The sequence below is a fragment of the Episyrphus balteatus genome, chromosome 2, assembly GCF_945859705.1.
Source record: "Episyrphus balteatus chromosome 2, idEpiBalt1.1, whole genome shotgun sequence".
In the NCBI taxonomy this organism is placed as follows: domain Eukaryota; kingdom Metazoa; phylum Arthropoda; class Insecta; order Diptera; family Syrphidae; genus Episyrphus; species Episyrphus balteatus.
In genome coordinates, this window is record NC_079135.1 from 36,665,917 (window position 1) to 36,688,384 (window position 22,468).

The 22,468-nt window shown below is 33.9% G+C and overlaps 3 protein-coding genes and 1 long non-coding RNA gene across 9 annotated transcripts; 3 read left to right on the forward strand and 1 right to left on the reverse strand.

Moving 5' to 3' along the window:
- Positions 1-358: 358 nt before the first annotated feature.
- LOC129910139 (uncharacterized) lies at positions 359-1,670 on the forward strand. Of its 6 annotated transcripts, XR_008771484.1 has the most exons (4): positions 359-697; positions 768-801; positions 892-1,243; positions 1,304-1,670. It is a non-coding gene; the product is annotated as an uncharacterized LOC129910139 (long non-coding RNA). The 6 variants fall into 6 exon arrangements; XR_008771481.1 differs by having other exon boundaries at positions 359-810; XR_008771479.1 differs by having other exon boundaries at positions 359-801.
- A 5,753-nt stretch (positions 1,671-7,423) lies between these two features.
- On the forward strand, positions 7,424-8,436 carry LOC129911319 (integumentary mucin C.1). Its single transcript, XM_055989073.1, has 2 exons — positions 7,424-7,724; positions 7,823-8,436. Exons 1-2 carry the CDS (start codon positions 7,658-7,660, stop codon positions 8,347-8,349), a joined length of 594 nt encoding a protein of 197 aa, XP_055845048.1. The 5' UTR covers positions 7,424-7,657; the 3' UTR covers positions 8,350-8,436.
- Positions 8,437-17,212: 8,776 nt separating this feature from the next.
- On the reverse strand, positions 17,213-18,056 carry LOC129910100 (adrenodoxin-like protein 2, mitochondrial). The gene is made up of 2 exons (XM_055987363.1): positions 17,777-18,056; positions 17,213-17,708 (listed from the first exon to the last, which is right to left on the reverse strand). Exons 1-2 carry the CDS (start codon positions 17,914-17,916, stop codon positions 17,369-17,371), a joined length of 480 nt encoding a protein of 159 aa, XP_055843338.1. The 5' UTR covers positions 17,917-18,056; the 3' UTR covers positions 17,213-17,368.
- A 2,900-nt stretch (positions 18,057-20,956) lies between these two features.
- LOC129909388 (calnexin-like) lies at positions 20,957-21,925 on the forward strand. The gene is made up of 4 exons (XM_055986473.1): positions 20,957-21,224; positions 21,305-21,376; positions 21,462-21,595; positions 21,721-21,925. The coding sequence occupies exons 1-4, from the start codon at positions 21,219-21,221 to the stop codon at positions 21,923-21,925; spliced, it is 417 nt and encodes a 138-aa protein (XP_055842448.1). The 5' UTR covers positions 20,957-21,218.
- The last annotated feature ends 543 nt before the right edge of the window (positions 21,926-22,468 follow it).

The window sequence follows — 22,468 nt, forward strand, 5'->3', positions numbered from 1 at the left end:
ATTTTCGAATTTGGCGCCGAAAAAACAGGGATGGCGGATGGATTTTTTAGTACAGTAAGAACGAAAAGTATTTGAGTGTGGAATTCCATAAAGTATAAAGCTTTATAGAAGCGGGCCCTACTAACAATTTTGCTTCTATAATGCTTTACAAAAGCAACAATTGCATCTGTAAAGCTTTATAGAACCAAAATTGTTTGTCGCGGGAATGTTGGTTGGTAAGCTTTTCGAGACGTGTGAACGTAAGCCACAGTTGACAAAATCGCCATAGAAAAATCCTAGTCGACTTAAAGGCTTGGCCACACCGGAGGGTATCCGGTAGCGGTATGGGTAGAGGTAACGGTACTTGTATGAATTGAATTGAATTGAATTTCTTTATTGAGTCTTTTAGGTTACAGTTGCTGTCTTAGTCTAAAAATAACAATTCTTTACTACTTTACTTAAGTTAAACTGGCGGCTATAATGTATTGCCTGCTCTTTCAGTTGCTTTGTAATGAAAATGAATACAATGTTTGCCTCATGGCGGTCAGTAAAATGTTTTTCTTTTTTTTCTACTCTTGCTCATGACAGAGAGTTTTGTTTACGTTAACTGTGTGACGTTTTGTCACCCTCTTATAAACTAGGATACATATATACAATAAAAAAACTACAGATACCTTACAAACTAACCCTACGATAGAATGCCTTGAACATTTGTTAGGTTTGTGAGATACGAATATACATAGTATGTACGGAATACAAATATACATTTTCTTTTTTTTTTTTGTTAGAGCGAGAGCTCAGTCAGATTCTTGTGAATACATTGTATGTTAGGTTAACATTTTCGTTTATAAGAGCGAGTACGCCCTTAGATTCATTATTTATTTGTTTTTTTTTTTTTTTTTCCCTTTTTAGTGAATATTATTAACATGGAGGAAAAAGGCATTTATCGGGGAACACATTTATACTTCGATTGTTGTGTACGAGACGAGATAAACATAGATACACAGAGGGTGTTACAAAAGAAAAAAAAAGAAACTTCATTAATGAAGATAATGAATGACAGATAACATTGATTATTACAATTATTTGTTTTATAAAATATTTTTACTTTTGATTTGTTGTTCATTTAATTGTCTTTTACATTGATGATTTTGTAATTATTTATTTTATAATAATACCTGTTATATATTGTTTGATAAATACTTGAATTGTATTTTATTTCAATTAGAAGATAACTAAATGATACTTATTCTAGTATTTTTAAGTAAGTACTGTCGGCCAATCTTTAGAGAATTTTGGTAACTTATTTTTAATAATTTTATAGGTAGAAAAGGGGTTCCCCCAACGTACACTGTAGTGAATCGCGGGACGCAAGTGGCGAATGGATAATTATCCGCGATTTTGATTTGGGATGGCCCTGTTATAGAACTCTAAAGGTTCTAACACTGGAGCGTCAAGATCCACTGAGAGTATTCCGAGTGGTGACAGATAACCAACGCCGTCCCAAGAGGACCCAGTCTGGGATGCTAAGGAATGTATTATTAAGTCGTTTTCGGATTGTTCAAAGTTTGAAATTGTTTTTTTCATGAGAAGCGAGACGTATCTCATCAGCGGGACAGTATTTGTGTCGCTGTAAATAAAGTTATTTGAGAATCTTTTGGTCCGGGTCTCAAAGTTTTTACCAGCACAGAGCCTAAGAAGTTTTCTTTCAAGGATTTCCATATTTTGGGCTACCGAGGGAGAGATGGTAAACCATATTGGAAACCCGTATGTCATTACTGGTCTAACTAATGTTTTATAAAACAGTAGTTTGGATTTTTTGTTTAAGGCTCTGTGCCTGAAAAAGGGCATCAGCATGTTAGAGACTTTTCTGGTCTTTTCAATGGTGAGTTTAGCATGATAATTAAATTTAAATAGATTGTTGAAGTTGATTCCTAAATATTTCAACTTGTTTTGAACTTGGATTGGGCAACCGTTGACGTTTAGTGTGAGATGTTTGCTTTCCCTTACTACTCCAATTGGACCTTTACCACTCGCGTTTCTGATGCAAATCAGTTCTGATTTTGGGACATTCAGCTTGATACCCCAGGTGTTGTAATAGTCGTTTATAACCCCGATGTGTTTTTCGAGGTGGTGTAGAGCTACTAGTGGATATTCGTGGTTGGAGTACGCGATGGTGTCGTCGGCGTAAAGGAGGCCGGTTGAGACCAAATTATTTTCTGACCATGTATGGGGGAAGTCGTGCACAAAGATGTTGTATAGGTGTGGGCCCAATATTGACCCTTGCGGGACGCCACTGTCGCAGCTTCGGGGGTTCGACTTTGTCCCTTGAATTTGTACGAAGAAAGTTCTATTAGATAGAAAGCTGTGCAGAATATTGTAGATGTAACTAGGAAGATTAATTGATACGAGTTTAGAGATAAGCCCCACCCTCCATACGCTATCGAAGGCTTTTTCAACATCGAGAGAGCAGGCGACTGTGCATCTTTTTTCTCTCAGATTTAAGATGATATCGTTTTGAAATTTGGTTAGCGCATGGAGGGTGGAGTGTCCTCTGCGGAACCCGAATTGGAAGTCGGGTATCGGGTCTATGGGGTTGTCTAGCGGGCAATTCATTTTGTTCAGGATTATTCTTTCGAGTATTTTCCCGGTGTTGGAAAGTAGGGAAATCGGTCTATAATTGTTAATGTCAAAATTGTTTTGTTTTTTAACTATAGGCAGGATCCTAGCTGTTTTCCAGAGGCTGGGGAAGTAGGCATTGTTAATGCAATTATTGTATAGAATTGTTAGGAAGTTAACCGCTTGATTTGAAATTTTTTTCAGAAAGTAATTAGAAATGTTGTCCGGCCCGGACGATTTTTTTGGTCTTAGAAGCTTAAGCAGGTTCTTCACAGAATCAGGGTCAGTAAAAATATGGGGTGCAATAGGGTTCAGTGCAGAGTTTTCGGAATTGAATAGGAAAATGTGTTCCGGTGTGTTTAGAGCCACTGAGTTAGCGGACTCTTGGGCTCTTTGCGTGGTGTTTATGTTGAATAGCGGCACTCTTTCTTTGTACACGTCTGTAAAGTGTTTTTCGAAAGATTCAACGATTTTTGCTTCGCTGGTGAAGGTCTCATTATTAACGACCACTTTATTGCAATGAAATTTTTTCTTTTTGCCCAAGATCCCGAACGCCTCTTTAAAGGCCCATGGGCCAGGCTTAATTTTGGAAAGTCTGTCACTTAGTTCCTTGTTTAACCAGATGTTTACTTTTTGCTTAATAATGTTGTTTAATAAGGCGATCTGGGATGATAACTCTCTATATGCTGGACTGATTCTGTTAAGGGATCTGTGGAATATATTTTTTAAACGCCTTTGCCACTGGTGTTTGACTTTATAGAGGTTTTCGATTTCAGGGGGTAAGTTCTTGTACTTGTTGAATGAGATGGAAGAGCTTGTGGAGTTTCTTTCTAGGGTGGTAATGAGTGTTTGATTAAAATGTGATATGTATTTATCAATGTCGGTATTGGGTAGGCAGGAGGTCGCTGGGGGAAAAAGTTGAAGGAGGTTGCTATCTAATTGGTTTCTGAAGGACTGCCAGTTGGTATTTTTAAATGATCTGAGTGAGTGCTCCTCACGCAGGCAGATGTTTGCTTCTCCAATACTTATGCACAGAAGTAGGGGGCAGTGCTCTGTAAAGGTGGGAAGGGTTTTCAATGAGAAGTTTTTATTGAAGTGGTTAATTAGATGACTGGATATGAGAAAGTGGTCCAAAAAAGATGGTCCTCTGGGAAAGGTGGGTGTATCCGATGTGAAGTTGGCTAGGGATGGATTGAAGTTTTGTAACCATGATTCAAGCGTCTTACCGTTTAGGTTATGGGTGTGGTCCCCCCAATTGGTACTCCTAGCATTGAGGTCACCACCTATAATTGAACCATCAAATCTGTTGGAGAGGGCTTCAATAGCGTTGAGTTCTGAGGTAAATTGTGCAGGGGGGGTGTTCGAGGGGAAGTATACCGACCCTAGTAGAAGTGTTTTGGGTGAATTATCAATTTTCAGTTTGATGGTGACGAAAAGCGAAGGAAAATTTGTTGAGTGATAGTCCACCAGCTCGTATTCAATGTTATTTTTGATGAGCAGGGCTACCCCCTGGTGGTTGTCATTTCTTAAAGTGTGATAGTTTTGTATTTGTATTCTGTGTCTATTCGAGAAATGAGTTTCTTGAATAAACGCAAAAGAACAATTGCTAGCTTGGAGAATTTTTTGAAGTTCTATTCTCCGCGCTTGTGAAACTAAGGACGTAATGTTGAATTGTAGAATTTTTAACCACATCATTTGGAGCAGAAAAGGAGTTGGTTGACCAGGTCGAGGTACGCTATTCTTTTTTCCGCGAGGGAGCTGAAATTGTTTAGGTTAGACATGAACTTTTCAATATTCGAAATAAGTGTGTTCATGCCAATGCCAAAAAGGTCATTTGACAGTGACATGAATTGATCAATAGTGGATTGTCCTGTTTTTTTATTGGAGTAGTTCGGGAACATGGGTTCCACTCGGGGGGTGTTATTTTGGGTTGCTTTGAAATGGCTGGCATAAGAAATACCCGGTGCCACAGGGGCACCCCTGGAGATCGCGAGGGAGAGGCCTCTTGCGTCAGCTTTTTTAGCACTTGCTTCTTGCAGAAGGCGTTTTCTTCTGGAGTCATATTTTTTGTAGGACTCGCATCCTCTAAAGTTAGCTGGGTGGTCTGAGCCGCAGTTGACGCAAGTGGCCTTGCTCTCCCCCTTGTTCTCCACAGTGCAGGCGCCGGGCTGGTGGTTATTGGTGCATTTTACGCACCTGTATTGGTTTGCACAATTCTTTGCGAGATGGCCGAACTGTTGGCAGCGCCTGCACTGTAGGGCGCCCGTGTTTCCCTTTGGCTTCTCCCAGTGAACCCTGGTATTAAACAAATATTTGATTTTGAGGAGTTCCCCCATGCTGGTGCCTGGTGTTAACCGGACCAAAAAGAGATTATAGTTTATTTTCTTTTGCCTAGACCGAAGTGTTTCAAATATAGAAACCTTTTCCGCGAAAGGGACTCTCATTTTGAGCTCGTCCAAGATCTCGGATTCCAAATAATCTGAGGTGAGGCCCCTTAGGACCACGTTGGTGGTTCTGTCTTCCTTCAAAGTGAAGGAGTGTGCTTGGGCACTCTCTGTCTTTCTCATTAGATCCATAAGCTCCCTATGGACTTTTGCGTTATCGACGTACAGCCTACTGCTGTTCCCGCGATTCACTATCCTATACGCGAAGTTTACCGACTTTTCTCGGAAATCAAATAATAATTTTCTAGTGTCTACATTTTTCATTATAATTGGCGGACAGTACTTACTTGTATGTGGTATATCGCTAGGGATGCTTTCCTTTCCTAAGGTGTTGATTGGAGTATTGTTGGTACCGTCTTTGGTGCTTCCATCGGTGTTATTATTTTGTCCTGGGACATCTTCCTCCACGTTGCTGACTGCTGATTGTGATAATTGTCTCGTGATGTTGTGGTTGTGCGAGTTCTTTTTTAGCGTGTGGATTGTTATGTCCAGCAGGGGGGCGAATTGGTTTTGTGATGGAGCGCCAGTGTCCATGTCTTGGCGGGGTGATGGTGTTGCTGCCTTGTGCCTTTTATCCGGCATCTTCCATTCCTTTGTCAGGAGGTCGTCATCGATTTCGATTTGAAGGGCTCGGGTTGTGGCGCCATTGTTGGAGGTACCAGGATTTCCATCGTTTTGTTGCGAAGGTTGCTTTGGCGGGCGGCTGAGTACAACGAGTTGCTGCGCCACTTCCATCTCGATGGATTTGTTGATGGTGATTTTGGGCTGTTTTCGTTTTCTAATGTTAGAAGAGGTTTTGTTCATCTCTCCGGCTTGTGCCGTGTGGCATTTTTTGAACAAAAAAAAAAAAAAAAAAAAAAAAAAAAAATCGGTACTTGTATGAAAAAAATTACAAACTGACATATCAACGTTCAGATGTGGAATTTTTTTCATATAAATATCGTTACCTTTAAGGCTTGGCCACACCGGAGGGTACGCGGTAGCGGTACGGGTAGCGGCAACGATATTTGTATTAAAAAAATTCCACACCCGAACGTTGATGTGTCAGTTTGGAATTTTTTCCATACAAATACCCGTACCGTTACCTGTACCTCTACCGCGTACCCTCCGGTGTGGCCAAGCCTTTAAGGCTTGGCCACATTGGAGGGTATGCGGTAGCGGTACGGGTAGCGGTGAGGGTACTTGTATGAAAAAAATTCCAAACTGACACATCAACTTTCAGGTGTGGAATTTTTTTAGTACAAATATCGTTACCGCTATACCGTATACCCTCCGGTGTGGCCAAGCCTTTAAGGCTTGGCCACACCGGAGTGTACATGCGGTAGCGGTACGGGCAATTCAGATGTGGAATTTTTTTTCATACAACTACCCGTACCGCTACAGCATATATGTACCTTCCGGTGTGGCCAAGCCTTTAAGCCGTGTGACATATTTGTCGGCATTAGGGAAAGTTGTACAAATATTTAATACGTGGTTCAGCAAAATCGGTTGTTTAGGTCCATTTATGTTGAAATAGCCGAATCCATATGTTTGAACTAAATTATTGAACAAAATGCTAATCTGCCAAAACCGGCAAGTTAAATTCCTGAACCAAGGCTGAACCACGTTTGCGCAACTCATATTCTGTTTTAGGTTTTTGTGACTTGTGAGGTTTGCCAGAATAGGGGGTTTATTTCCACTAAACCAATAGGTGGTACCACCTTTTCACACGTGTCAAAGGCAAAATAAAAAAAAAAACTCAAAATTCATTTAAAATCAAGAAAAAAACATCAACAAAATAATAATTCATTTATTTCTTGTCTTAAAAATTATTTTCTGTTGTTTTTCTTGATTTTAAATTAATTTGGAATTTTTTTATTTTGACTTTGACAGAATACTCGATGATATTTTTTCGTTAGCCTTTTCGTTGTCGACTTTGAAGACTTGAAAATTTTTCATTTCGCTTCAGCTGCGTACTAGGCTTAAAACAACATAAAAAAAAAATTCGTATGAAATTAATCTACCCAATTTACCAAACAATTGGGCTTTTAAGCAATCTGTCTTTGTCTTTTTCCTTTCTATCAAAACTATTTATTAAAGAAGTACAACCAATCAAATCAAATCAATTCTGAGGAAAACAAAAGCATACATGCATAATACACGCCACTTTTCCTCAAAATTGAAATGTCAAAAGTTTTTTTTTCTGTTTTTTTTTTTTTTCTTCACCACTGACGTTTGGCTTAAAAGCCCAATCTCCTAATTATTACAAAACTATTTTCCTATTTTTTGAACCCATCCCCCATTGACGTAGAAATAAAGCGCATAACCTACGAACACATCCCGAAATTTCTATCATCTCTTCATCGGCCATCAGCCCATTTGTCAAAAGACGAAAAGAAAAAAAAATTCAGTGGAATTTTCTACACGGCCTTTGTGTTGTTCATAGTTACACTTTATTCATCTGCTTGAACTGATATATAAATTTTTTTTTTAATTACAAGAAGAATTCCGCTACGAAGCAGTTAATCCAAGTGAAAATATTCTTATCAATTTTACAAAAAATTTATTGCCTATTAAAAAGTAAAGAAATCGTATCTTTTGTCGATTGCTGCAAGAAAGAAAAGTAAAAAAAAAAAATGAAATCATCTAAAAGTTTTTTGCTATGCTTGTTGGCTGGACTCTTCATTTCTGCGAATTGTGCAGGTATGACGTTGCAGGGTTTATATTTTAATGCATTGCATTTGCGCGTGCATTTTATCTTATTTTTTCTATTTTTTTTTTTATTATTTTTCATTCCAAAGCTCTAGAAGAAAAAACCAATGACACGAAAGAAGCGGATGTTGCTTTGACTACGACGACAACTATACCCACAACTAAAGTCGACTCAAATGATACAACAACAAATGTTCCTCCAATAACTGATTCTACAACTGATCCGACTCCACCAACAAATGCAACTACAACCACACTCGCTCCAGAAACTACGACCATTGTTACCACAACCCCAACGGTCCCAACTACGACTACAACTCCGTCAGGAACAAATACCACAACTCCTACCACTACAACCACATCGTCTACGACCAGTACAACCACTCCATCGACAACATCAAGTACATCTTCGACTACAACTCCTGCTCCATCGACCACTTCCTCCACCACTGAAACCCCATCATCAACCACAGTCGCTCCTCCGGTTCCTTGCCACCGATTCGATGGACCTTCATTCATTGGAGGCATTGTCCTTACTCTTGGCTTGCTAGCCATTAGCCTTGTCGCTTATAAATTCTACAAGGCTCGAAACGAGCGCAACTATCACACTTTGTGAGAAGTTAACTCTGGTTTGTGTAGATAACCAAAAAAAAAAAATAATAAAAAAAAAGGAAGGATGCTTAAAGCATTCACTTATTTGTGAGACTGTTGGTTAGAATGTAAAGTAAAAGGGCTCGTAATAATATCTACAAACTTTTAACAAAACAAAAAAAAACTATAAACAAAAAAGAAACTCTGAAACTTGTATGTTTCCATTTTATTTCTGCTTTTAATGCTTTTATTTTAGTTTCTTAACATTTGGATACTTGCTATGTTTTTTTTTAAATTTTTTTCTTTTTTCTTACCAAAACTATTATTATTATGGTGAAAATATATAGTATACGGCTATTTATCCAATTAAATATTTTTTGTATTTTTTTTTTCTTCTTGATTTTGGTTACAAAATAATCTCATTATCATTATTTGTTTCATAAGTAAAAGTATGAGTCAGTTTACAGAATCATTTCATTTATAAAAAATAAAATAAAAACCTTATCTTGAGCAGCGTTAAATATTCATAAAAATTCTTAACACTAAGATTAAATAACAATATATAATTAATTAAATGAGCACTAACACATTTTAAAAATTGTTGTCAAATCATGTTGCTCTGAGAGAAGCAAGTTTTTGTTTTTTTTTCTGAAGAATTTCCTTCCCTATCAAGTGCAAGTGTGTGCCCTTTTTTTTCATTTGTTTGAAATGTAAGACTAAAAATTAAATATTTTGTTTCATATTTTTTTTTTAAGAAAACTAACCGTATGTTGCATTAAAAACAAAAATAAATAAAATAGAGTCAAAAACTGTGTGTAGAAATGATGTTTTCTTTTTTTTTTTTGTTGAATTTGATTGTGTTGACTTGTTGTGGGGGCTATCAGTGGGCATTCAATTGGGGGTCACATTAGGTGAATTAAATTGAATTTCAGTATGGGTGGAAGGGAGAGCTTTTACTTTTTTACTTATCAGTTTATGAATAGATAATGGTAAAGGAAAAAAAAATTGATTTTTTCAAGATGAGTTGCAGTGTTTTTTTTTTTTTTTTCTTAAGTTGAACTGCATTACATAGCTTATTTGGTTGTTTTGTTATTTAGACATAGTTCTGTTTAAGGTTCACGTAAACATTTAAATTTTACTGCATACGTGCGTTGGAGGCAAAAAATGACATGTTCTTAAACTACCTACAACAAAGCACGTTATTTGCATTCTTAATAAAAATCGAAGCAAAATAAATAGCGGTATTGCTTTGTTCTTCAAAGAAATATGATTTATAAAAAATAATGATGAATCATTCACATGAATCAAAATATTTTATCAAATTATAGCGCTACAGCCTTGTATATATAAACTATTAGTACCTGGGTGACCGAGCTTTGCTCGGTATCTTTAAATGTCATAACTTTCAGTGAAAAAAGTCAAATGTAAACAGCAATTTTTTGGAGTGGGTTTGAGTTTGCAATGACCAGTTTTTTCGCGGGTTACAAAACACCACATTCCCACTTTATAATCCAGTTTATTTACGTTTGAATACACATACGACGATCAGTAATGGATAGAAGGGTTACAGGAATCTGCATTATCGAAAATGCCTACAGCAATGAGATCCCTTTTTGTTCAAATTTTAATTTACGGGTCAGAAAGTTTTGGATAGTGTACATAAAGTTAATCTTTTTTTCAAGTTAAGCCTTGTCGGCTTGTTGTGAGTTATTTTATTTTTATACGTTAACAATAGTTGCATTTAATCAAAAGAAAAACGTAAGACAAAGGTAATGTGTGATACCTAATTAACAAATTACTTAAAAGTTTCAATACATGATCAAAAAAGTCATGATCTAAAAATTTTTGTTTAGTTATTGTAACAAAAAGAAAAAGAACAATGCGTAAAATATGGAACCATCCTTCAAAATTTTATTGAAATCGTTGAATCTGTCTCCGCGAAAAAAAACTAATGTAAGAGAAAATACTTTCAAAATGTTGTATTTGCCTAGAGGAAAAAACCCTCAAAATTTTATCGAAATCTTTAAAGCAATTACCAAAAAACTAATATGTGAGAAAAATAAGCGTAGCTGTGAGCGGATGTTTCTAAAAGTACTTCCAAAACATTTTATTCGGCTAGGGGACCAAAACCTTAAAATTTCATCGAAATCCTTAAAGTTGTTACCAAAAAAAATTCCATGTTAAAAAAGTGGGCGTGGAGGTGAGCGGATTTTTCCAAAAATACTTCCAAACTTTTTACTCACTTAGATAAACAAACTCCGAAAATTTCATCGAAATCCTTAAAGTGGTTACCAAAAAAAAATTCCATGTTAAAAAAGTGGGCGTGGCAGTGGGCGGATTTTTCCAAAAATACTTCCAAACTTTTTACTCACTTAGATAAACAAACCCTGAAAATTTCATCGAAATCGTTAGAGCCGTTCCCGAAAAAACTTATATGTTAAAAAAGTGGGCGTGGCAGTGGGCGGATTTTTCCAAAAAAACTTCCAAAACTTTTGACTCGCTAAGATAAACAAACCCTGAAAATTTCATCGAAATCGTTAGAGCCGTTTCTGAAAAAACTTATATGTTAAAAAAGTGGGCGTGGCAGTGGGCGGATTTTTCCAAAAAAAACTTCCAAAACTTTTGACTCGCTAAGATAAACAAACCCTGAAAATTTCATCGAAATCGTTAGAGCCGTTTCTGAAAAAACTTATATGTTAAAAAAGTGGGCGTGGCAGTGGGCGGATTTTTCCAAAAAAAACTTCCAAAACTTTTGACTCGCTAAGATAAACAAACCCTGAAAATTTCATCGAAATCGTTAGAGCCGTTTCTGAAAAAACTTATATGTATGTTAAAAAAGTGGGCGTGGCAGTGGGCGGATTTTCCAAAAAAAACTTCCAAAACTTTTGACTCGCTAAGATAAACAAACCCTGAAAATTTCATCGAAATCGTTAGAGCCGTTACTGAAAAAACTTATATGTTAAAAAAGTGGGCGTGGCAGTGGGCGGATTTTTCCAAAAAAAACTTGCAAAACTTTTGACTCGCTAAGATAAACAAACCCTGAAAATTTCATCGAAATCGTTAGAGCCGTTTCTGAAAAAACTTATATGTTAAAAAAGTGGGCGTGGCAGTGGGCGGATTTTTCCAAAAATACTTCCAAAATTTTTTACTCGCTTAGATGAACAAACCCTGAAAATTTCATCGAAATCGTTAGAGCCGTTTCCGAGATCCCAATTTTATATATATTTATATATATATATACATATATATAAACAATTTTAGCTCGTTTAAAGTTATAAGATATATACAAGGGCTACAGCAATTTTTTTTTTTTGCATCATATACATTTTAAAATTGTAAGTACCTACTCGTATTTCAATGACTCGGAAAATGTGCTCCTTCACAAATGCATTTTTTTGGGCCGATTATACAGGATGACTGACGAATCGTACTACAAAAAATATAATAGTTTTTTTTTTAGGAGTACTCAATAATCTCAAAAAAGCATTAGAAGCTAAATAAACGGCAATAGTGTCCTTTTTTAGATATGGAGAGGCCCTTCGATAACACCTCTCATAAATCTGTATGTAAAGCTCGAAAGTGCGTTTCGATCACCAAAGTTAAGTAGATTGAAAAAGCACAGCACAAGAACGGTAGAAACAAATACAAGTGAAACAACACAGAAAATAATTACAAGAGGCTGTCCACACGGAAGGATACTACCACCCTAGCAGTGGAGTTTTGTATTAGATGAACTACTGGAGCATTTAACATCTCTGGGTATTCATTTGCTGTCTTGGTTTTGGCAATGACATGGTAGTAACCGCCTACAGCAAGTTTGAGTTCGAGGTTCCCGCCTACCGGAAATATATATTATCGCTGGGGCTTAAGATCAACCATTTGAAAACAAAAATTGTACCATTTACAAGGAGAGGGCTTTCGTCTGATATTAATTAATATCCAGCTAGCTGGTAAGGTTATATAACTGAAGAGAGAGGTAAATTTTCAATGTAGGTATGTGGGTTAAAAAGAAATCCATTAAAAAAAAGCAAGTATACGCCATGTGGACAACGAGTTAATCAAGTGAATTACAACTTGGACCTAGACTCCAACACACCTTTATAAAAATAAAATAAACACTTGCAACCAATAACTGAACAAAATGTTCATCTTCTTGTGTGTTATCAACCCAAATCCAAAATGGAGTGGACAAATGAATGAATGAATAAATAGATGCAAGGAAAATGCACTGCGGCCTTTAAGGCCTATTGTGCCCCAATTTTAGCCGAAAATTAATTCTTACCACTTGATGGCGTTTGCAGTGTAGTTCATGGATTAACGTAACCACTTAACCTTGCTATTAAATTTAGTTTGAAAGTTTTTTCCCGAATTATACTTTTTGATCGTGCAAACTCTTGGGATGTCAAGGAGATGGCTCTCCCTACTCTAATCTCTAACGGCCATATTATTCACTAGTTTAAAAAAAACATCTGGAGGTAAAGAAATTGAAATGTCAAAAATAAATCCATATCCATAAACAAAGCACTTTTTTTGGTCTTTCTATTAAGATACTTTCATTTAATGTCTCATATATAAAAATATTCACAAAGATCTTATTTAATGGAGACGAAGAATCTTCTTAATTATTTCATTTATTTTATTTGTATAAAATTACTCAGTGAGATACAATACCTTATAAATAAGAGTAAAACATCAGTATAGTAATACTATTTGTACATTTTTAAATTGTACATTCAGTGTGCAAATTAAAAATTCTTCTTTTTGTTCTTGCCAAATGGGTTTCGGGTTTTATTTTCCAATTCAACAAAAGCTATTTGAAAAAGGGTATTTTTTTTTACAGAATTGAAAAATTAGTTTTTATATAGATTTAATCATATTTGGGAATATTGGAATTATGTTGTGCATAATTTAAGGGTACTTATAAAATAAAATCCTTTTATTTTTTTTAGATTCACGTTTTTTTAAGATTCAGGTTAAATAAATTGCACGACTGGGGTCGTACGTATGTACATTAGGGTGGGTCAAAAAAATCGAAATTCTTTTTTTTGAATTGGTACTCCGAAAAATCGATTTCTAGACCCCTCTAGAATATACACACCAAATATGAGCTCTTTATATTAATGGGAAGGTCCTCCGCTTTGCAATTTTCCATTTTTACATCAAGCTTCTACTAAAAAAAAATAATTTTTTTATTAATTGACTTTTTAGCAAATTTCTTTTCATATTCTTGTAGGAAATTGAACGCTCTACAAAAACGGCCTTATACACTTTTTTCGTTTATCTAACCGTTGAATAGATATTTGAGGTCCAAAAATCGAGAAAATCTTTAAAAATTCGTTTTTTGTTCTTAATTTTGTAACAAATTGAAAAATTATAATGATCAAACGCGCAAGACATATTCTTGTTGAAAATTGATTGCTCCACAAAAAAGGTCTTATTAACTTTTTTCATTAATCTAACCATTCTAAAGATATTCGAGGTCAAAGTTAAAAAAAATATAAAAACATTTTATATTTTTAAAAAAATTCTAATTCACTGAAACTTCATTATTTTCAAATTAGCAAGAAGTATTCTTGTAAGGGGCTTAAACGTTCTACAAAAAATTCCTTGGAATGAAATTGATTGCTTTAACCTTTTAGAAGATATTCGTATCCAAATCGCAATTCATACGGGTCATAAGAAAACTATTGAAATCAGTGAGCATTGGTTTGGATACGAATATCTTCTAAACGGTTAAAGCAATCAATTTCATTCCAAGGAATTTTTTGTAGAACGTTTAAGCCCCTTACAAGAATACTTCTTGCTAATTTGAAAATAATGAAGTTTCAGTGAATTAGAATTTTTTTAAAAATATAAAATGTTTTTATATTTTTTTTAACTTTGACCTCGAATATCTTTAGAATGGTTAGATTAATGAAAAAAGTTAATAAGACCTTTTTTGTGGAGCAATCAATTTTCAACAAGAATATGTCTTGCGCGTTTGATCATTATAATTTTTCAATTTGTTACAAAATTAAGAACAAAAAACGAATTTTTAAAGATTTTCTCGATTTTTGGACCTCAAATATCTATTCAACGGTTAGATAAACGAAAAAAGTGTATAAGGCCGTTTTTGTAGAGCGTTCAATTTCCTACAAGAATATGAAAAGAAATTTGCTAAAAAGTCAATTAATAAAAAAATTATTTTTTTTTAGTAGAAGCTTGATGTAAAAATGGAAAATTGCAAAGCGGAGGACCTTCCCATTAATATAAAGAGCTCATATTTGGTGTGTATATTCTAGAGAGGTCTAGCAATCGATTTTTCGGAGTACCAAATCAAAAAAAAAAAAATTCGATTTTTTTGACCCACCCTAATGTACATACTTGGTCTTATAGTAAAAGTTACTCTAATGTTAAAGTTTTTCATTGAACAAAATAAGGGAAAATTTAAAATTTGATATTTTCACGGAATTTCGTTAGTGGTGCAAAAAAAAATAAAATCTGTTTTTATAAATAATTAAATACCGTTTTAAATGATCTTTTACAAAAAACTAAGTATGCCATTTTATTTCTAGTATAAAAAGGAATTTTTAGAAAAAAAATTTCGAAAACCGTTAGAGCCGTTTTTTAAAAAAATAATTTTTTATATATAAAAATTTTCTAACATTTTTCAACAAAAAAAGTTGATAAGCAATTTTGAATAAATAATTAATTTACACATAAAAACAATTAATTTACACATAAAATCAAAATTTTTCACCAACTCTTTTCCAAAAAATTGATTTTTCAAAAAAAAAAATTTGAAATATTTTTTTAAAAATCCAAAAATGTGTTTTTTGAAAAATTTAAATTTTTTTTAAATAATGATTGTTTAAAAGTTTCTGTATTAAAAATTTGGTCGAAATCTGTTTTGTCGTTAATGAGAAATTCATAAATCCAAAAAACCGTTCTATAGCAGGTAACGTTAATAACGGTACAAACATTTTTTTTTTATTATCAAAGGAGGCTCTTATCTGTAACAGTAAGCAGAAAAATTTTAATCAAAATCGTTAGAGCCGTTTTTGAAATAAATCAACTTTTCTGTTTCCGTTATATGACAGGTACCGTTAGTTTTGGTCCTAAAAAAAAACTTTAATTTGTCCTCTTGGGAATCACCCAAAACTGTTAACTACCAAGTTTAAAGAAAATTACTTCTGTAGTTTAGGCTGTAGCTCGAGGTTCTTACAGACAGACAGACAGACAGAAATGCCGGACCCACTTTTTTGGCATTCTCCATCACCGTAATGTCATGTAAAATTGTTATCTCGAGTTCGATTTTTTTTACGAATCCTAAACTTGCCCTATATCGCAAGTAAAAATACGCTTATATCATGCTCTCATTACTCCGAAATTTAATTTAAGTTATAAAATCCATGGATTTGAAGTTGCGCAACTTTTCATTCTTCTGAAATGAACACCCATTAAATTAAGATATTTAATTAAACTGAAAAAAATGTTCGTAGAAATCAACTAAGTCATTTAAGAGAATTTGAGAGCAAAAAAACGGTTTTATGATCAAATACCGTTGGTAAAAATTCTTTTTTTTTGCCTAAACAAAAATATACTTTTCTGAAGGTTTTCGGTGTACTGAACTCGAATCCGAAGTCAGAAAAAAATTAATCAGCTTCCGTTTTTGAAATATTACCGCTAAAAAATTCGAAAAACGTATTATTAACTACTTCGGACGTCATTCTTTTATGTAAGGAAAATTGTTTAAACATAAATCGTAACGGTTACTATAATAACAGTTTTTGTTCTTTCGAGGCCTGTTTAAATCTTTCCGAAAAATTTTTTATATCCCGAGGTGTCTTAAGATTAAGTAAGTCTGTTCAACTCAATATATCATTAAGGAGATAAAAACGTATAATAGGCCAAAGAACTGATGTGTAATTTATAATTTTGTAAACTAGTGTAATTATTCAATGGTACTGGGCTTTTATGCCTAGTATTAATTTCGAGTTATATTTCAACTTCCATACTATATTCTCAGCAAAATTTTAACTCGACAAACTTTTAGAGATTATTTTGTATGAAAGCGAACTAAATACATAAATTATTAAGACCAAAATCTATAAAAAAAAAAAAAACAAACAAATATAAACATTTTTGAATTAAAAATTCAATTAGTCTGTTTCGACTACAGCTTAACAAATCTTATTGAACAAATGTTCAATTTTTACTTAAATGCAGATTTTTAAATTGAACAAATAAGCATTTCAAGATAAATCGTCTCTCTAATTCAGTTTCTTTAACAATTATTTAATTTTTTTTATTTCATCAAAAACTTCATTTGTTGCAATATCTACTAGTTTATTTTATATTATATTATCACGGAAATTAATGTACTTAAGATTTGTACATGCATATGTGTGTGCCGCATCAAGTAACCAACAATTATTATAGATAAAAAAAACCAATGGCATATTATTCTAACGCAAATTCATTGATATAAATTTATCAATTTATTTATAACAACTCGTGGGTCATTATCTTTTTTGTGTTTTATATTAAAATTATAAACCATATTATTTTGTTTAAACATTTTCAAAGTTTATCATAATATACAACAAACAAAATAATTTATTTGACATTGTTTTTGTTTTTTATTTCATAAATCTTAACTGCGTGCAATCAAGCTCTAGGCGAATTCTATTTCGCGTTCATTATTATTAATGATCAGTTCAAGGCCACTAACCATATCAAAGCAATCAACTTGGAGTGAAAAGGTATACTCTACTCTCATCTCTGCGTATGTCGGAAGCTTATCATATAATGTTAATTTTATAAACTAACTTTTAGGTTAGTTGTTTTTTTTTTTCAAAAGAAAAGAAAAAATTAAGTTTTGTTTTGAAAAAATATACCTATGTATGAACTTTGTTTTTTTATTTATTTATATTCCATAACAATACAAATTTCTACATTGTAAAAACACCAAAATTAAAAATAGAGCTACCTAAAGAAAAAATGATTCTACATTTAGATATTCATAGCTAGTTTGCTTTGCACTATTTGAACGATCGATGCTGCTACGCGCTACGTGCATCATTCACAGTTGCTGGAACTTGAACCTCTAAGCCGTCCATATCTTTGGTCAAAGTTATTTGACAACCCAAACGAGATGTATCGGTGAGGTCATAGGCTAGATCTAGCATGTCTAGCTCCTCGTCGCCAGGTTTGTCGGGGAGCTTTTCGTAATCAGCGGGTTTTAGTATCAAATGGCATGTGGAACATGTGAGTGTACCTTCACAGGCTCCGAATCCATCCAAATCGATGTTGTTGTTAACAACGACATCGAGAATAGTGTCTCCAACCTTGCCCTTGGATGTTATTCTTTCCCCACTCGCTCTCACAAAAGTTATTTGAATTCTACGTAGATGAGTGGGAGCTTTTTTATTTGTTTAATTGCATATTAATGAATAGAATAAATAACTTACTCTGATTTATCAAAGTTAGGAATAGTAACTGAGAGTTGTCTGGAAAATTGTTCACATAATTGAGGTAGTTTGTTGGGCTTGGAGACAAGAAGTGAAATAGGCTGAAGCACTCTTGTGAATTTTGAGACTGTGCGTAACATTGTTTAGACTTTTCTTCTGTTCGGCAACAACTTATTACGCGAACTCAAGTAGACTTTCTAAATTAGAATTTATCTCAGAAGGTAGGTATAATCGGGAAAAAAAACAAGAGTTGATAACTTTCGTGTTGACGTTTTAAACTTCAAATAATTGAAATTATGTAATTAACAGTTTTGCTTTGGTGCGTTTCAGAATAAAGTTTTTATTTTAACAGAAAAATCGAGACTCGAACAACAGGTAATACATTTAAATACAGTGGTGGACATATAATTAGTACACTTTTCATTTGTTGTATTGAATTACATAAAAGCTCTAGAATTTTAAGCGTTTTCGAATTGGATTGAACAATTTTGCCGAGGGTAAATTTTTTACAATAGCCCTGTTCCTTTGGGAGGTGGCAAAGTAATACTAGTAGTTTAGTAGAGATTTTCAATGGAACGCACATTTAACGAATTCAATACAAATCGTATCTACTCGGGAAGAAGAGCATGAGTAGATGTTAGTTCGATGCATCCAAAATATGTGCAAATAAATTTTTTTTATCGGACTTGTTTTGACAAATCAGCTGGCTGTCATAAAAACAAACTCACCTCTTCGTGTGGTGAATTTGTTGTGAGGTTTCTTATGAGGTTTTTCGCAGAATACGAAATTGTGAGAACCTTATAAGAAACCTCACAAAAAATTGTGACTTGTGACCCTCATAACGCCAGAATAGCCCTGCTAGATTAACCAAAACATATACTAGTAATAAACTACCATCTCCAATGGAAAACCCGACAAAAATACATTTGCAGCTGTCAAATTTTGATTTTTGTAGTGTTTCAAAAACAATAAAGAAAGAAATTTGTTTATTATTTTTAAATATTTGCATGCAAATAACTTAGCAACCAGACTTCGAAGAAACTTTTGGTTTTCAGTTATGAATAGAGCTTAGAAAGATCTTTCTTTTTGATGTCTCATTCGATGGGTTTGGAGAAAAAATTTTCAAAATACAATTTTGTTTGTTGGGTTCGTTTTGCTCTTCGTTTTTCAGTACGCAGCTCTAGCGAAAAATTGGAGAGTTTTCACTTATTTGTCACTTAAGCCTAGTATACGCTTTTTTAGCTACAGAAAAACCACTGAAACTTGTTCTTTAAAAGTACTTATTAGGAGTATATATTTCACCGGTTATATCCGTACTGCTACAATCCATGACTGCTCGAATCTAGAAGTACGTAAGTGATGAAATTTATACGTAAAAGAAATAGTTTTTCTTTCTAGTGCAAATAAAAAATTCTTTTAACTATTTATAATATTTATTGGAAATAAACAAAATATAGTTTTTGTTTTTTTTTTTTTGAAAACCAAATAAATAAAAAAAATCCCTGGGCGCGCGTCAGTGGCCTGGCCAATTGAGATGAGAATAGTGAAAAAGAAAAAATCCTCTGCACTTTACAGGGCTATTCTGGGCAACCTCACTGATGTCTCACAAGTCACAATAACCTCATAACTCGAGTTAAACTCGATTTTGTGACTTTTTCGTATTCTAACGAAAACCTCACAGTCACAAGAACCTCATAAGGTGTGGTGAGTTTGATTTTGTGAGGTTTTTCGAATTCTGGCGTACCCTCACAACTTGTGAGCCTCATAAAAATTGTAAAAACTGTGATCTCCTTCAGAGCAGGTCACAACTCACAAATTGCTAGAGTTTTGACTTTTATTTCCATAAAATGTTTTGAAAACAAATTAAAGTTTTTACTTGCTCTATAGGGCAAGTATTGGTTTCGTGTAGAAAAAAAAAATCGAGGTTTTAATCAAAACCAACATTACGATTATGGAGAAGATCAAAAAAGTGGTTTTCGTCATGCCGTCCGTCGGTCTGTGCGTCTGTGCGTCTGTACGTCCATCTGTACATCGAGCTAGGGCCTAAACGGATCGATGGATTTGCTTGAAACTTGGTACAGATGATTTTTACATAATTCCCTAGACCCCTTTTTTTTATTTTTTTAATATCTCCATTTTAACGCATATCTCCCATATAACGTTTTCGAGGTATTGCAAATTTTTCGAAAACGGCTCTAACGATTTCGATTAAATTTGGTGTGCGCAATACTCTTATTGATTTTAACAAAACTGCGTTTTTAGTTTTTCTCAAAAAATTCGGAGAACGGAAATATGGCGTTGCCGTTTTTCAAAAATTAACATATTTTTTAAGTTCATATATTTCATCAAAACATGAGTTAATTTTATTCAAAATTTACAGACATAATTTTGAAGTGTCAAAAATTAAAAAGAAAAATTAAAAAAGTTTTTGAAAAATTTTTTTTTTTAAGTTTTTGAAAAAAAAAAATTTAATTTTAATTTTTTTAACTTGCAACTTTATTTTTTGATTTTTTTTTCTCGACTAAACAAAATCTTAAATTTCCAAAAGCTATTTAAGATAACGATACTTTGAACTGCAAGAGCAAGTACGTGCGACCCCAGTCGTGCATTTTATTTTTATTTGTGATTCAACAAAAATGGAATTCGACCTTGTTTTGATTTACCCCAAGCAGTGTCCCAAACGTTTGCCATTGGATGTTGGTTGTATCTGGAGATAGTTTCTCATCGATGTTGAAGTCATCGATGAATATTTGCGACATGGCCTGCGTCGGCAATGACTGTTTTAAACACAGGATTATGATTTTATGCTTGATAATGTAGCTCTCTTTCATTATCTCAAGGAGTAGCCATCATTTATCACTTTGCTCAAATCGAAAGTGAAAACGAAGTTCACGGACACACAAACGAAGGAGCCAATGTTGGAACCATACGATTTCTTTGAATTTCTTAAATGCAACACAAACGCTATCTTATGATGCCCTAAAAAATGCATTTGAATTGGAAGAGGTTGATAAATTCGACGAGTTTGTTGATAAAATTGATATCGAAAAAAGCACATTCGAAAGAACTCATATACAATGCAGATATGATTGTCATCAATGGCAGGCGCATCTCGGTTTCTAGTCTAAAAAGTGGTCTTCCGGCCACCGTATTCAATTTTTAATTAAATCATCAGTAAATTCTATTTCGTTTATCATTTTGACGATACGAGAAATCAGAAAAAGCTTGGACTCGCTCTCAAGCCAAGAAGGATGACATTGCTAAAGAAATAGCCAAATACGATGACATATGGAAATTCGAATCATCTCAAAGAATCGTTTGGAAGAACGATATTGAACTTGTTCTCAAATCAAAATCCAAACATGCTGCAATCTCATCGCCTTTAAGTAAACTCTTCAAGTTTGAAGATAAACCATTAGTAGTACAATATGAAGTCACAATAATGCAGGTATGACTGTTTAGTTTTTTTTTTTCGTTAAAGAAATGATATGTTTTTATTAACAAATAATAAAAAAAAAAAACCAACAGGAGGGTCAAGAATGCAGTGGTTCATACATTAAGCTATTATCTGCCGGCAAGAATTCTGAAGATCTTAAAAAGGTAAAGAACAAAATTCCTAAATTCACATTTGCTCAACTTACTTGCGCCTACAACAACCAAATTTCATTTCCTAATCCTCATTCAGTTCAATGACAAGACCCCATACACTATCATGTTCGGACCAGACAAGTGTGGAAATGACATCAAATTGCATTTCATTTTCCGCCACGTGAATACAATTAATGGTTCCATAGAAGAGAAACACTGCCGTAAACCCAGGTACGAAGAAAAAAAAAACAAAAATATATAATTTATTAATTCTGCTTTTTTTCTCTAATCGATGCCAATAGTACTAGTTGCTTTAGATGTAAATTGTATGTAATTGATTTGTTTTCTTTAATAAGGGAACGCTTAGAGGAGCCTTTCAAAGATAAACTACCACATTTGTACAAATTAGTTGTGAAGCCGGACAATACATTCCAGATAAGCGTTGACCATAAAGTTATTAACGAAGGCTCACTACTTAGCGACTTCAATCCAGCTCTTAATCCACCAAGAGAAATCGATGACTCATCAGATCAAAAACCAGATCTAACCATTCTAATGTAATGTAACTTTTACTTCAAATGAATCTACCAATTTTTTGTTTTTTGGATCGACGCTGAATAAGAGGATCCTCATCAACGACAAGAGGATTAGAAGTGTTGACTTGATGAAAAGGTACAGACTTCTCTCGGTCGATAAATGCTTTCTTTCCTTTACCCTATAAAATATTTTGATTAGTCAATGTGAGTAGATTAAAAAATATATCTTCTTTTCTAATTCGAAGATATAAATCCAAAAGTGTGCATATTGATTTTTTTTTATTTTATTTGTTTTGATCAGCTGGCTGTCATACTTAGAAACTCACCTCTTTCTGTGGTGAATTTTTTGTGAGGTTTCTTATGAGGTTTTTCGTAGAATACCAAATTGTGACAACCTCATAAGAAACCTCACAAAAAAAACCTCACAAAAAATTGTGACTTGTGAGCATCACAACTCCAGAATAGCCCTGTTAGTGGTGGTTTTGTATCTTTTTTGTATGATTTTTTTTTAAATGCACAAGGCTGAAGCTATGAAGTGTTGTCAAACTTTCCCGAGTAAATCCTAGTA

Excerpts from the sequence above, each read along its gene's own strand:
- LOC129909388 (XM_055986473.1), top strand. Across the intron at positions 21,377-21,461 it reads ATTCTGAAGATCTTAAAAAG|TTCAATGACAAGACCCCATA; the intron begins GTAAAGAACAAA and ends ATCCTCATTCAG. Across the intron at positions 21,596-21,720 it reads AAACACTGCCGTAAACCCAG|GGAACGCTTAGAGGAGCCTT; the intron begins GTACGAAGAAAA and ends TTCTTTAATAAG.
- LOC129910100 (XM_055987363.1), bottom strand. The coding sequence starts at position 17,916 with ATGTTACGCACAGTCTCAAAATTCACAAGAGTGCTTCAGCCTATTTCA. Across the intron at positions 17,709-17,776 it reads CCTAACTTTGATAAATCAGA|AATTCAAATAACTTTTGTGA; the intron begins GTAAGTTATTTA and ends TCATCTACGTAG.
- LOC129911319 (XM_055989073.1), top strand. The coding sequence starts at position 7,658 with ATGAAATCATCTAAAAGTTTTTTGCTATGCTTGTTGGCTGGACTCTTC. Across the intron at positions 7,725-7,822 it reads CATTTCTGCGAATTGTGCAG|CTCTAGAAGAAAAAACCAAT; the intron begins GTATGACGTTGC and ends TTCATTCCAAAG.